General features: G+C 37.6%; 1 protein-coding gene across 5 annotated transcripts in view; it reads left to right on the forward strand.

Moving 5' to 3' along the window:
- The window catches only part of KLHL24 (kelch like family member 24), a 44,716-nt gene extending 38,874 nt beyond the window's left edge, over positions 1–5,842 (forward strand). For all 5 annotated transcript variants that reach the window (XM_047098922.1, XM_047098924.1, XM_047098923.1 and 2 more), the window contains one exon: positions 692–5,842. In XM_047098922.1, coding sequence (XP_046954878.1) covers positions 692–892 — 201 coding nt within the window. In that variant the 3' untranslated portion in view covers positions 893–5,842. The remainder of the gene's footprint in view (positions 1–691) is intronic.
- The last annotated feature ends 10,335 nt before the right edge of the window (positions 5,843–16,177 follow it).

The raw sequence follows: 16,177 nt of genomic DNA on the forward strand, positions 1-16,177 counted from the left end.
CCTCTTGATTCTGCATGATTCCTAAAAGCTACAAGTTGCTATTTTAAACATATTTTGCTTTTTAACTCTTGTCAAGAACATCCTTTGAAAAATTGTGGAATTTTTTTTAGGTCAATGATATTTGTTTTTTAGAGTAATTATGTTATTGACAGAAAAGAGTAAAATTTAGCTAAGAATCCCATTATGTGCAAGGTTAAAATATTATTTAGGAAATTTCTATGTGCCAGCCAAAGTCCTAATAACAGTGCTTTGTTAATTTGTTTATAACTCTTTCTCTCATTCATTCATTCAACTTGGGGGTAATCCTATTTGACGAATAATGTTCCTACTCCTTGGTCATATAATAGCCACTTTCTATAATAAGGGAGCTTCCTGTAATAGGAGAAGCAAGCCATGTTCTTCAAAACTATTTTTGTTCAACTACTGTTAAGTTAAAACCCTTCTCTCTGTCCACTTAGCCCCCACTCCACCTCCCACATCTTGGCCCCAACCAATAACATATCTTAACATTTCATTCATGCAAAATTATCTGGCACTCATACATAGAGCAGGAGTTGGGCAAAAGGGAGCTTATTTGATGTGTCTTTTTTTTGGTCTGTTAAAGCAGGTCTTATTTTTCAGTTTGCTACTAAATCCCTTACCTTCAAGAATTAATTTTTTTTTTTTTTTTTTTTTGTATTTGGTTGAACAGGAAAACTGTGGTATGTCTGTGTGTAATGGTAAAATATATATCCTGGGTGGAAGACGGGAAAATGGAGAAGCCACAGACACTATTCTCTGTTATGATCCTGCAACAAGTATCATCACAGGGGTAGCTGCAATGCCCAGGCCAGTGTCCTATCATGGCTGTGTGACTATTCATAGATACAATGAAAAATGCTTTAAGCTCTAAAGCCGGGATACCTCACCCAAGAAGCCACACCAATCCAAGATGAGAGGTTTGAAAAACTCCAGAGTGGGAACTTGACATATCTCCTTTGTGCCATGTACGCAAAAAAAGTAAAGATAATAATTGTGGTGCCTTTCCCCCCAAAATAACCTTTCAAACTGTAATAAAGCCTTTCCTGTAATTGGGAAAAAAATTTTTGTTGTTTTTGAAAGTAATAGTGGTTATTGCTTGGGTTTTGAGAGTGTACCTTTGTAAGTATTTGTAAGGAACTTATGTGGAGTCAGAAATAATGTCTGCCTGAATAACTTTTAGGAATTTGTGAATGGTTTCTTCATTTATGTACGTTTATCTGCAAGCCTATATATTCTTTGTCATATTATGTATAGAAAACTGCATGACTTAGGCTTCGTTTAGGTTGGATCACATAATGCTTAGAATGCTTAGAATGCATTCTAAGAGGGGAAATCAGTTTCAAAAATCTTTTTCACTAAAGATATATCCAACCTGATTAATTTTATTGAAAGTGTTTTCAGTAATTGATAAAAATGTAGTAACAATTTGAGTATCATAAAGTACTGAATTATCATGACTTACTTCTTAGAATTGTTGTCTTGTATTAAACATATTTTTGGAAGAACATTGGGTAGGAGATAGAAATGCAAATGCCCCTAAAATGGGGATTAAAATTATAGGTTTATTCCTAAGAAAAAAATTATATAAGACCATTGAAGGGGAAAATGACCACTGTGGCTCTCAAAGTATTTATGTATCATCTCCAAATCCTCTAAGGAAGCACCTTTTCTTGAACCCGGCAAAAGAGTTGAAATCCACATTGCAAGATTATTTTGTGGAAAATGGGGACAAATTTTCTCCCTAGCCCAGTAGGGTTTGACTTCATTAGTATGGTGCTTTGGGTGAGGTCCTTTTCCCTGGTTATCCTCCTTTCCTGTGAACAGGTAAAAATCTTGGAGTCTCCACTGTTAAGTTGCCTTTGAAGGATAAAGCAGGGACCACCTATCAGTGGGTCCATTTTTCTTTTAAAATTAGCTATCCAAAAAACTAGCATCATTATTTGCAGTTTAAGATAAATCTTTCATTTGGTACCCATTGTGGAAAATACTGGTCAACATTCTCAAGCTTCTATACAACAAACAAGTTGCCTTTGTCTAGATTTTTCAACTCCATCCAGTTTATAAGCTTACTAGTTTTCAGAAAGGAATGTAAATTTTTTTTCTAAGGCAAATGGAATGGCAGGAACTGTAGCAAAGTGATTACTGTTATTCCTGGGTAAACAGATATAATTTACAACATTTGAGGGACGTTCCAGGGATGTTTCAGGTAGCCTGCTGGATTTCAACTTCCCAGGCACTATTGTCGTCTCACATCATAATTATATATTCCTGTCACAGGAGAGATGATGCAAATATGTGACTATAGTGTCACCAGATTTCTATTATAACCAAGTTAGCAATCAAAAACCTAACATTGATAAACCACTTTTGTTTTCTCATCTTAGAATGATACAGAGATTTCTAATAAATTATACGGCATCAACTTCAGTGATTAGCTGGAATCTGAATTCTGAGAAAAGCTCTAAAGATCTTACAAATTTTTAGGAAATTTTAATTTTTCAAATTATAATTTGAAATGATATGTACCTTTTTGAGATAATTATCAGAGCAATTCAGAAAAGAATTTTCTATCATTTTAGTTGAAAGGCAATTGTACATATAATTGGGACACTTGTTTGATTTTTAGAAAAAACATCTACTTCTGCAATATGCCTTTTGTAGATAATGGAAATTATTTAGTTCAGAAATTCTTTGCGGTAGATGAGATAATGTATGAGAAAAGTGTTTTGTAAATGCTAAGGATTATACAAATGATACTTGTTATTTTCATGTGTATTTGTAAGGTTGTGCCCATAATACAGACACTTCACACAAAAAAAATCTTATCAAGATAACTTGTATCCATAGTACTTTTGTCTATTGTAAAAGTGTTAACTATTTACTTGTATTTCATCTTACATTTATTTTTAATATCCATGTGTTTATTGTACTAAATTTGAAATGAAATTCTAGAAAACAATTTTGTTTAAACATAGACTTCATACCAATATCATTTAATTTTTCTACATGATTTAAAACTAAGTAGGCCACCAAGAACTTAGCTTGGATCCTATGAAATTAACAATTTTTGAAATTACCCAACTGATATTTCAATATCCTTTAACTGTTTATCTTTCTTTAGTGATTATTGATAAATAATGGTGTTAGCATTGATAAAAAAGAATTTTAGGGTATAATTAGTATATCAAAATATCAAAAGGGATTCATAAACCAAATTGTGACACATTATATTCATAGTGTCATCACATAGTTGACAGGCTTTCTTTTGATAGGAGATGCTCACATAAGCTTTGGGTTAGTATGTATGTATATACATGTGTCTATAGATAGATAGTATGGTTACGTACACACATATATACAAACACCAAGAAATTGATCAGTTTGTGATGATCAGAAAGAAACACATAAAGTAAAAATTGGTTGACCTTATTAAATTCAATTCCAGAAGATTTTTTTTTATTTGGGCATTTCTATCATTCGTTTTTACATTTGAAAGTACATGATGAGGAGCACCTGGCTGGCTCAGTCAGTAGAGCATGCAACTCTTGATCTTGGGGTTGTGAGTTCAAGCCCCACGTTGGGTGTAGATATTACTTAAAAGAGTTTGAAAGTACATGATGAGTGTTAGTGTAATAAATCGCATACAGTCAGAATCTGTATAATACATAAAGTTTCACAAGATCAGAAAACAAATTGGAGGTAGAGACGAGTTTGCTAAACCCAGCTGTGATACCTCAGTGGGAAAAGGAATCCAAGTGTATGTTTGTGGATCAACAGGAAAGTATAGTTGTTTTTTGTTCATGAACATGTGTTTTCCTATGTATGAGTGAGCTATAAAGTGGTCTAATTTTTACAACAGAAGACCTTCTTTTTCTACTTTAATCTTCCCACTGACTACTGCACAGGTATGAAATAGTAGCTTATTGAATTTTCAGTAACCTTTTTTTCCCCCCTAGATGACTGAAATATAGATATTTACTCCATTTAAACCAGGTGTTAAGGAAAAAAATGATGTAAATACTCAGGGAGGGTATTAACTTGTCATTTTTGCCTATTTGGTGTGTTTAAAATGCCATAACTAAATAACCTTCAGTTCATGATTCGAGAGTAAATTTAATTTGGTTAAGGGGCTTCACACAGGCGGTGGTTGAACATTCATTCTTTTATATTTAGAAAGATGAAAATGTTTTGTGGACTGATACATTTTCTCTTAGTGAATATGAATTGTTTATGTATCTCTACTGTCATACACCCTTTTGAAACTCAGGAAAGACAAAGGTTCAATTATACTACTTTTGTCAATATGCAAACCAGGTGTGTGTGTTTCTTTTCCCTGTTGTCTGGATATGGCAAATAGATTTTTTTTTTTTTTTAAAGAATTGCTGTGAGAACCCATACATGAAAGGAGAGGGGTTAAATAGTTGTGTGTGCCTTGTGTGTCTTGAGATTTGTATGTGGAAAAGACATCTCCAGACTGTATTTTCAAAGAGAAGAGATAACTATTTATGTGGTGCCAAGTGTTAAGATAATGTCTCTTAAAGGCTTCCTGTGGAAGCCTTTATTTTACTAAACTCAAGACACCAGTTAACCTCAACACGATTTTGGCCTTATTAGAATTTCTTGTGCATTATTTTGAAAGGCAGGTTTACATCACCTCACCCCATTATTCTTTGTAGTTAAATAAATAAATTCACCATATCAAGTAACCAGAAGGAGGGCAATTTGGTGGCCTTTTAAAAGGTTGGACTAGGTAGCTATACTTATTGTCACATCTAATGCTAGACACCAGAAACCATTGAGCCAGAGTGTGAATTGATGATTCCAGAGACATTTTCAACATACTTCAGACATTTTTTAATGTTTTTATGAATGTTTTACATTTGTGTGATGGCCTTAGATATTAAATTTACTTAGTGCTAAAGATCATCATAAATAATTTTTTTAAAAACAGCAGTAGTCATAACTTATTTTATATATTGTTCCAAAGAAAAGAATTTGTTTTAATGTTTTCAAAATAACTGCATCTGAATTTGTTTATGTGCCTTAAGTTCTCTAGTGATATTTCAGTTTTGTTTTTTTTTTTTGTTTTTTTTTCATTCTAAACAAAGCTTACCTTCAGTGAGTTTCATATCTGTTTCCTACAGAGTAAATAAACTTCCCTTCTTCTTAAATTTTTTAACGAGCACCATGTGGTTGCTTGGCAGAATGAGAATGTTAAGAAATGTTGAGTGTTTGGAGTTTTATTATATTTGGGAGTATTGTTTGTTTTTGTTACCAAGGTGCTTTCTAAGATACTCAGACAAACATCTAACACTGATTAAAACTTTGTAAAATGTCATTTACGATATCTACATCTAATGTCAAAAATGTAAACACACTTATTTTTGTTCCATTCTTATGTACTTTTTTTTTTCCTCCTACAGGCTTTTTCTTTTATCTTTCTTGAAAAAGTTCTTATTCTTCCTTTCCCCATCATCCCTCCCCATAGTTTCTTTATTTAAATCTTTGAGAATTTCTGGAGCTAAGACAACACAATTATAGAGTTGAAAAAAAGCATAATATGCTTTCCAACTTGTACAGACCTATGGCAGCCAAATGTCATTCACTTTTAGTGAGAGGCTCCAGAATCTCCACAGTGAAAACAAAAATGCTTTGTACTTCTTTGTTCTCAATTCAGTTGTAGCACATTAATTCGTGTATGTCTTGTTTAAATATACTTTGTGCATAGTTTCTTTAATTTTTTAAAAGTTGTATCTAATAAAATGTCTTTTAACCATTATTATTTGACTATACAGTTGTATTAAATTTTGTTTACCAAAAACTTGTTGTTTTGTTTTCTTTTTAAATATTTACTTATTTTTATGTTCTTTTATTTATTTATTTTAATATGAAATTTATTGTCAAATTGGTTTCCATACAACACCCAGTGCTCACCCCAACAGGTGTCCTCCTCAATGCCCATCAATATTTATTTTGAGAGAGACAGCCTGTGCACATGCTCACGTGAGAACACAAGTGGGGGAGGGGCAGAGAGGGAGAGGAAGAGAGAAAATCCCAAGCAGGCTCCACCCTATCAGGGCAGAGCTCGTCTCGGTGCTTGATCAAACGAACTGTGAGATCGTGACCTGAGCCAAAATCAAGAGATGGACATTTAACCGACCAAAGCCATCCAGGTGCCCCATTGTTTTATTTTAAGTACATCCAAATGCTTGTGCAAAAAAAGAAGGAATGGAGGAAATTTCATATTAATATATGTGAGTGTTTACTGTTATGTCCATAAGGTAACTAGAAAGGTAAACTAAAAACATTGGTGTATATGAGGAAAGGAAATGGTGGCTAACGAACAAGTAAAAAGGAAATGCCACCGCATACTCATAATCATACGTAATGTATAAATAGGCATATAATCGATGTTTTAGTCTGAACTACATGGAAGTCACCTATCCAAAAAAAATTTTTAATTACCAGAAAAGTTATTTATAACGTACACTCTAGTGTTTTTTGAGTAGGCTCTCAGAAGTACCCCTGTAGTAATATGAAGAGTAAAGGACTTAAGAAATTTTCTTTCAGGTGTCAGGGAGAGGGCATATTATTTACTGGAGATGCAATGTCTGATTTTACATTAACAAGGTAAAATTTTGAAAAGATATATGTTACAGAAGTATATGCAAGGCTTAGCTTTTTATGCTTAGTTTTTAAATTGTGCCATCAGAAGAAAATGGCAAGTTAGCGTGCTACTTAAATAATAAATGTTAAAGCTGTTTTCTTTGACTCAATTCCTTTGTATCCACACCTAGAAAGTGCATGGGCTTCATCAGACCTAATTCCAACCAGTGCTCTATACCATAAAGCTATTTAATCTCTGAACCATACTTTCCCTTATTTAGGAAAGGTCATGCTACTCACCTCATGGGCTTATTGTGAGGAGATGAGCTACTGAGATGTGTGTCCAAGGGTGAACAGTTCTGGCACAGAAGAAAAGAACATAAATGTTGGTTCCTTTTCCATGCAGCTATTTCAGGACAAAAATGCAATATGAAAAGCAGAGAAGGGGGTGAAAAAATTAAAAGTATTTGTTAGCTTATAATTGGAAAATTATGGACAATGGGTAAAGAATAGAAGCCCCTTGTACTTTCAATTTTCTCTTTAAAAAAATCACCTGCACTCTTGGAGCACCTGGCTGGCTCAGTTGGTAGAGCATATGACTCTTAATATCAGGGTCATGAATTTAAGCCCCACTTTGAATGTAGAGATTACTTAAAAAATCACCTGCACTCATAATGGAATGGGGAAAAGTGATTTAAACCTGCCTTCTTCTCTGCTATTAACTATTAATGGAGATTTAGGATATCAAAAGGCATGGTTTTCCTCTTAATTTTGTTGGGATCTTTTTAATTTATTTTTTATTTTGTTTTATTTTATAATTTTTTGACATCTTTGGGGGACCTTGCTGGCTAGGGAGAGACTGTTCTTCCTAGAACTAGCTAATTCCTGGAAACAGTAACCAACTTGTCGGTGAGCCTACCTTTCATATATCATCCATGCCCCCAACTACCTCCTTTAACTCACACACCAAGCCAATATTTCCCCTGCCCTGAGTCACCCTAGGGCCAGGTAGCAGACACTGAGAACAGCTCCTCTGTCCCAAAGCTTGCTGTAATTACTCAAACTAGCCAATCCTAAACTGTATACCCTGCCCTGCCTTGACTTGACTTTCTCATGGAAAAGCCAGGAAAGGCTTTAGACTATGCTCTCCCCTCATTTCTTTCTGCCTCCTGACACTGGTGCTTCCCCCGTGGCCCTGAGTGACATACTGTGCTTCTCGTTTCTAGAGGAACTGTGACTAACATTAAACTTTTATTTCAGTAGTATTAACCTCTCTGTATTGTCACCCAGTCACCTTTATAAATTAAGACTCACAAATCACTTGTTTATTATTATATGCTCAGCACAGAGGGGACTTACGTTTTAGTGAGTAAAATGGAAGAAGAAGAAAAGAGGATTTTAAAAGATCCTATGTATTAGTATGCACACATACCCCTTTCTACTCGGATTTGGTGGATGATGCCAAAGATGGTAGGGCTTGATATGAATTCAGTGTCCACACATGTACAGAGGAGGTAAAACAAAACAGAAAGCCACCTTCCAAGAAGCTTGCTAGCATGGCATGGCAGCCAATGGAAATGGGTCTGACCTACCTCCAACCACAGGGAGCATAACTGACCGAATAATGCCACAGCTGCTGGCTTTGAAATCCATCTTGCATTGTGCTGAGGCCACACCTCCCACCAGCTGTGCCCAGCCAATGTCTTGTGGCAGGGCTACTGAGGCCATGTGTTCCTAAAAGATCTCTCCTAACGGTGGATTTTGCCTCCATGACTCCCCTTCTAATTTGTCCAGCCTTCATTAGACTGCATGGTAATGCAGGATGTTTCCATCCAACCTTCTTTCCCCCTTTCCTTCACTTGCTTTTAGGACCTAATGACTCTCCATGTGTTCTCTCACAGGACATTTCTTCCCTTGCATGTTTTTGTTAAAATCTTTGCCTATTTGATCTTATCTTCTCAAAGGACACAGGACTAGCATATATAGAAAAAAGTGCCTGGGAATCATTGCTCTAATGATAAAGTTAGTACCGTGGAGCCATTCACTAAGCCTGGTTTTCTGAAAAGTGCTAGTTGGTACACTTAGACTAGGCTTAGTGGCAACATAACGTGAAAAAAATTTTTAAAACCAACCGTGTTTAAATGCCAGCTTTAACATTTACTACATGTATGTCTTTGGGTAAGATATTTAACTTTTCTGAACTTTGGTTTCCCCCCCTTCCCACTTAGGCTTGGTTTGAGGAATAAATTAGAATGTAAAACATTCAGCACAGTACTTGGCAATGGTGCTTAATCAGGAATGCTAGTAATGAATAGCTTTGAGATTTCATTCATTCATTTATTCATTTATTTATTTGACAAACATTGGAATCCTTGATGTAGATTAGGCAGAATGTTCCTCGCTGGGATTGCATTAGTGAATGTGGCAGTGCCTGTTCTTTTTTTTTTTTTTTTTAAGTTTATTTATTTTTGAGACACAGAGAGAGAGAGAGAGAGAGAGAGAGAGCTAGTGGGGGGAGGGGCAGAGAGGGATTGAAAGAGAGAGAGAATCCCAAGCAAGCTCCACACTGTCAGTATGGAGGCCAATGAAGGGTTCGAACTCATGAACCATGAGATCATGATCTGAGCCAAAGTCAGATGCTTAACCAACTGAGCCACTCAGGCTCTCCGACAGTCCCTGTTCTTAAGGTTTAGAGATTGACAGGGTCGGCAGACATGTGAACAGATCAATAATGTATAGCGTGATAGAGGTAGTTACAGACATTCCACTTACTGAGAACTGTGTAAATGGGAATAAAGAATCATCATTTTCCAGGGTAAAGAGATTTTATGGTCTCTTCTTTCCAATTGTGCCAAGCACTGGGAAAGGTGCTGAGGGACTAATACATCAAATAAGATAGTCCCTGTCCTCCAGAAGCTTTCTGTCAAGTGAGAAAATGCATAGCAATCAGGGAAGGGCTGCTTGTTGAGACAGGGAAACAGCATTACACTAATGTCCTAGTTTTTGTTTTGTTTTGTTTTATTTTTAAAGTAGTCTCCACACTCAACATGGGGCTTGAACTCACAACCCTGAGATCAAGGGTCTCATGCTCTACCAACTGAGCCAACCCGGTGCTCCCTAATCCCCTAATCTGTTGCATTTTCCACTTAACTTGTAGCTTCCACATACCTACCATTCAACATGTTATTTATAGCAAATTTGGCATCTGACTTACGGTCTTGCTCTTTTGTTTTGATTTCTGCCATTATCCTGGGTCATTTCAGCATTTAGAACCTGTCCCTTTGCTCTCACCTCACAATATTTTGACCTCTAGTCAATAGATCTTCACCCCCACTCAGTCCAGTAACTCACAAAGCCTTGCCTTAGATTGTTCCATCACCAGAATTATTCTTCCTATGAAACCTCTAAAGCTTTTCTGTCTTTTGCCACGCCTTCCCTTCCTTCCTCTCTCATTCCATGACTTTCCCTGTGACCTTTTCCAGATCGCCATCTTCCAACATTTCTTCATGCAGCCCCTGGGTTGCCCACTCTCCCTGCCCAGCCTATTCCACAGTTGTAATGTTGTTCCAACCACTCTCACCAGCATTCAAAATCTGCTCACCCTTTTGATCTCCCATCCCACTTTAAATCAACCCAGTTATTGGCCTTCTCTGCTCCTACTCCCAAGCTGCTGAGTACTGATAGAGAAAATCAATTTGCTACAAACTAATACCTCTGAAATGTTGTGATTGCCAACCTCAACTGAGCAGGATACTCTTGGCAAACCTGTGCTCCTATGCTCTCTTTGTTCCTTTACAACAGCTCATTCCCCACTCTCCTGGAGTACTGTACTGTCTTCACTTGTGTTCTCAGCAACTGAAGAAGTCCTTCAAAGACTGAAAGACATGAAGTAGAATCTCTCTCCACATCTTGCCCTCCCAGACTTATTTCCCATCCTCTCTCCTTCATGATTTACGTATCTGTCCTTCATCTAAACCCTGAATCCCCCTTGTCCAGCATTTTAAGGACTTCCCTCTACCTCCCTCTCTGATTTTCAACTTCTTTCACTGAGTACTTTCCCATAGCATTTAAAAATACTGTAGCCTCTCTCGTTTTTAAAATCCTTTCTGCAGGGCTCCTGGGTGATTCATTTGGTCAAGTTTCTGACTCTTGGTTTTGGCTCAGGTCATGAATTCTCTACTCCTGAGTTCACGCCCCACATCAGGTTCTGTGCTGACAGCGTGGAGTCTGCTTTGGATTCTCTGTCTCCCTCTCTTTCTGCCTCTCCCCTGCTTACACTCTCTCTCTCTCTCTCTGTCTCAAAAATAAATAAACATTTAAAATCCTTTCTGCAGCTCTCAATTCCATTCTAACTACACCTTCTTTTTAAAAAAAATCTCTCCTTTCAGGGAGCCTGGCTGGTTCAGTTGGTGGAGAATGCAACTTTTGATCTTGGGCTGTGAGTTCAAGCCCCACGTTGGGCATAGAGACTACTAAAAAATATAAAAATGAAAAATTTAAATCTCTCCTTTGCCTCATTTCTTACTGCAATCTGGCTCATACCACTACAGAAATCACACTTGCTAAGAGTTCTAATTACATTTTGTTGCTAAATCCACAAGTCTCTATTTTATTTAACTCCTATAAATTTGATGTTCTTAATTACATTTTTTCTATCTTGGCTGTAGTCATACTTTCCCTTTTACTTCTCCTTCATGTTCTCTTCCTCCACCTCTGCCCTAAATCCCCAATCAGCAGGATTTCTTCTTACCTTGCAGATAATTATCCTGGGTAATTTTATAAATGTAAATTCTATGGCTCTAGTAATGACTGTATTTAATGACTTCTAAATCTAAATATTCAGTCAATATACTTGTATCCAAATGCCTTTTTAAAAACTTTAATATATATACTTTAGATAAGCTCCTCACCTAACATGGGGTTTGAACTTACCCCCACAAGGTCAAGAGTTGTGTGCCCTACCAACTGCCCCAACAAGGTGCCCCTACTTGTATCCAAATGTCTTTTAGAAATTTCGACTTGAGGGGCGCCTGGGTGGCTCAGTCGGTTAAGCGGCGACTTCGGCTCAGGTCATGATCTCGCGGTCCGTGAGTTCGAGCCCTGCGTCGGGCTCTGTGCTGACAGCTCAGAGCCTGGAGCCTGTTTCAGATTCTGTGTCTCCCTCTCCCTGACCCTCCCCCGTTCATGCTTTGTCTCTCTCTGTCTCAAAAATAAATAAACGTTAAAAAAAAATTTTTTTTTTTTTTAAAGAAATTTCAACTCGAGAGGCACCTGGGTGGTTCAGTGGATTAAACTTCTGACTCTTGATTTCGGCTCAGGTCATGATCTTATAGTTGGTGACATCGAGCCCACATCAGGCTCTGCACTAACAGTGCAGTGCTTAGGATTCTCTCTCTCCCTCTCTCTCTCTGCCCCTCTCCCATTCTCTCTCTCTCAAAAATAAACAAACACTTAAAAAAAAAAAAAAGAAAAAGAAATTTCTACCCGAATCCTTAATATGGACTACTAGCACTGAAACTCTAGAATCTCTTACTCCAAAAGTACTCATTTATCTTGTATTCCCTCTTCTGCAACAAATAGCAACAAAATTGACTGCATTTCAAAGCCAGAAATCTAGGAGTAATTTTTTCTGCTATTCAATCATGCATTCAAATATTAATTGAGTACCTATCTTATGCCAGGAACTCTACCTCTTTGATATCTCAATCTATCTATCCATCCATCAACCTTTGTATCCTCCATACCAATGTCTTAGTTCAGGCCTTCATTGTCTCTTGTGTGGAAGAGACTCCCAAATGATTTGCCTAAGATCAAAGTTGGCATATCACTAAAACCAACTCTATCTGAATAAGGAATTTATCAGAAGGCAGTAGAGGCTCACAGAATCAATCAATGAGAGAACCAAGTATCAGACTTGGAAAATAGGCAGAAACTGAGGCAGCTCCAAAGAGTCATGAAGCAGGACACACAACAATGATCTTTAAGCAGAAATAATCTGGATAGAACATCCCTGCCCATCCAACACAACTGCTAACAGATTTATGTTTACCTCACTTACTCCTTGATTGAAATCCTTGGTGGAAACAATCAATTGATTGATACTGGTTCGTACACCTAGCTGGCTGCTAAGGGCCAGGGAGAAACATCTGAATTCTTTAGGGAGAGGAAGGCATTGCTACTTGCCAAAATAAATACAATATGGAATTCCCAAGTCTTGGGGGACAGGGGGTAGTGGAGAGGAATGCTTCATGGCCTTACCCATCTCTGTGAACTGGCTTTCTTCTCCTGGAATGCCTGTCCTCCAGCTATCTCTCTCATTCTCTGAAAGACTTTAGATTTAATTTCCTCAGAAGAACTCCCATAACCATCCTCCTCCCACCTCAGTCTGAGTTAGATGAGCTCTTGTGTATCCCCATTACCACCTTCATATATCTCTGTCATGGTACTTTTCTATTTGACACTTTACCTCCCTTTCCCAGGTTATGGACTCTTTAAAATTAGGAACGATATCTTATTTGATGAGTTCCAAGGATCTAGCCAAGAATCCAGTCCAAGGGAAAGGATCAGCTGGGGTAAGATGCCTTAGTGAGTAGTGTTGGAAAACCCCAGGTCATTGAAAATTGAGAAGAGAGAAAAGAAGATTGAGCGCCAGTGACAAAGGACCTATTTTGAATTTGCCTAGAGCTGAAAAATCTCATCAATATATGTTAAATCATGTTCCTAATGGTTTCCTAACATCCTACATAACAGTGACTTTCCCTGACCTTATCATTAGGTTTTGGGCTTCTGTCTAAATTTAGGTTTATAGCAACCCTTTCCTTGCATCTGAGTTCCAGCTCAAATGCTGCCTCTTCTATAAAGCCTTTCCTGATTTTCCAAGGGGATTTATTCTTCTCTCCTTGAGGGCAAGGACCAAGTCTGTCTTTATTAACCTTACTCTATTCCTAGGACTTGGCAAAGTGCCTGGCACAGAGTAGGTAATGAATGTTTACGTATGACTGACAATCACTATGCGAAGCATAAAGGGTAAGTTGAAAGCAAAGGAATAGAGAAGTTATAAAGCCTCCAAAATCTTTAGTGGCCCCAGGTTTAGTTCACAGCTACTGTCTCTCACTTGTTATGCTAACTGGAAGTCCTAACTGATTGCCACTCAATCTTCTATTCCTGACTTACTCTGCTACTGCTATCCCTACCCCCCCCCCCAAATATCCCTATCCCCACAGCTGCAATGATCCCATTTTCATCAAAATGTTATAAATTACTCTCAGAATAGTAAAGAGTTGTGTGGACCCACACCCCAGCAAAACAACTATAATTGGTGAAAATGATTAAGAAAAACAACAACATTTAAAGTCTCCTAAGGGTATATAGCAAGTGATGAAACATTTATTCAAGAAAATCTACTAAAATTTAGTAAGAACAGATAGATTCTGTAGCACTTAAGCCACTCATTCTCAAACTCACCTCCCCACCCCCCCCACCTCCCCCACCCCCGCCAAATCAATGAGACAAAAGCTATACTTCCAGTGGGTATGGTCAAGAGGTGGGGCTCACCCCAGCTGCCAATCAAGGATATCTTCTTGGGAAGGGCAGGTCACCAGCATTCCTCATCCCCCACATCCCTGTTGCCTAGGCTAATTTCCAGGTAAGTGTCACTGAGAGGTCAAGGCACCCTTCAACCAGCCAGCCCCCAATGGTATGTTAGTTTCAATGACAAAAAAGGCATACCAAGCAGACCAGAGACTAACACCCTAGCCCAACACTCTGCTTGTAAAACTGACTGACTTTATTTTAAACAAAGTGTGGGGAAGTTCAAGCCCAACGAGTCTCACAGTTCATGCATTCAAGCCCTGTGTCTGGCTTCATGCTGATAGCACAGAGCCTGCTTGGGATCCTCTCTTCCCCTCCCCCTGTCATGTGTGTGCGCTCGCTCTCTCCCTCTCTCTCTCAATCTCAAAATTAATTAATTAATTAATTAAAAATAAAATAAAGTAAGTTATTTCAAAAATGGGCAAAAGATTTGAATAGATACTTCTCCAAGGAAGATAAACAAATGGTCAACAAGCACATGAAAATATGCTCAATATTATATTATTCATTATTAGGGAAATGAAAATCAAAACCACCATGATATAGTACTTCATATTTACTAGAATGACTATAATCAAAAAGATTCTTTTTAGTTAAATAAGTTGAATTTTTTAAAAAAGTCAAATAATGACAAATGTTGGCAAGGATGTGGAAAAAATGCTATCCTCATCTGGCTGCTGCTGAGTATTTAAAATAATGCACCTCCTTTAGAAAACAGTGTGGCAGTTCCTCAAAACTTTAAACCCAGAGTTACCATATAACCTCGCAATTCCACTCCTAAGCATAGAACCAGAGAAATGAAAACATATGTCCGCACAAGAACTGATACATCCAATGTTCATAACAACATTATTAATAAGAGCCAAAAGGCGGATGCAACTCAAGTGTCTATAAACTCAAGAATGGAGAAATAAAAAGTGGTATATCCATACAATGAGATTTTACTCAGGAATAAAGAGAAGGGAAGCAGTTATTCGTGCTACAGCATGGCTGATTTTTAAAATATTACCCTAAAGGGGCTCATGGGTGGCTCAGTTGGTTAAACGTCTGACTTTAGCTCAGGTCACGATCTCATAGTCTATGATTTCCAGCCCCCGCATCGGGCTCTGTGCTGACAGCTCAGAGCCTGGAGCCCACTTTGGATTCCATGTCTCCCTCTCTCTCTGCTCCTCCCCCATTCGTGCTCTGTCTCTCTCTGTCTCTCAAAAAATAAAAGAAAATAAAGCTAAAATTTAAAAAAAAAATGACCTTTAAATAAATAATAAAACATTACTCTTACCTAGGGCACCTGGCTGGCTGGCTCGGTCAATAGAGCATGCGACTCTTGATGTCAGGATTGTGAGTTCAAGCCCCACATTGGGTGTAGAGATTACTTAAAAAATAAAATCTTAAAAAATATGTAAAAATAAAAACATTATGCTAAGTGAAAGAAGCCAGTCACAGAGGCTACCTATTGTACAATTCCATTCCTGTGAAACATCCAGAGTGGATACAGAGACGGAGGTAAGTTGGTGGTGGCCTGGAGTTGAGGTGCCGGGGGCGGGGGGTGGGAATAGAGAGTGACTGCTGATGGGCATGCAGCTCGTTGAGGGGGTGATGATACATTTTAAAACTGATGGTGGTGATGGCTGCACACTTCTGTGAATATATTAAAAAGCACCAAATTGTGCACTTTAAATGGGTTAATTATGTGGTATATGAATTACATCTCAACAAAGCTGTCATATTTTTAAAATTTATATAAACTCTTTCTTTCGAGAAGCCCATCCTACCCAAAATTGCTGTCAGAACTAGAGTTGACAGTGAGAAAGTTTCTTCCTTTTTTTTTTAATGTTTATTTATTTATTTATTTATTTATTTTAAAGTTTATTTATTTTTGGGACAGAGAGAGACAGAGCATGAACGGGGGAGGGGCAGAGAGAGAGGGAGACACAGAATCGGAAACAGGCTCCAGGCTCTG

The sequence above is a fragment of the Lynx rufus genome, unplaced genomic scaffold (assembly GCF_022079265.1).
Source record: "Lynx rufus isolate CCGP_SWC_20201006 ecotype Redwood Valley unplaced genomic scaffold, mLynRuf1.p SCAF_5, whole genome shotgun sequence".
Taxonomy (NCBI): Eukaryota; Metazoa; Chordata; class Mammalia; order Carnivora; family Felidae; genus Lynx; species Lynx rufus.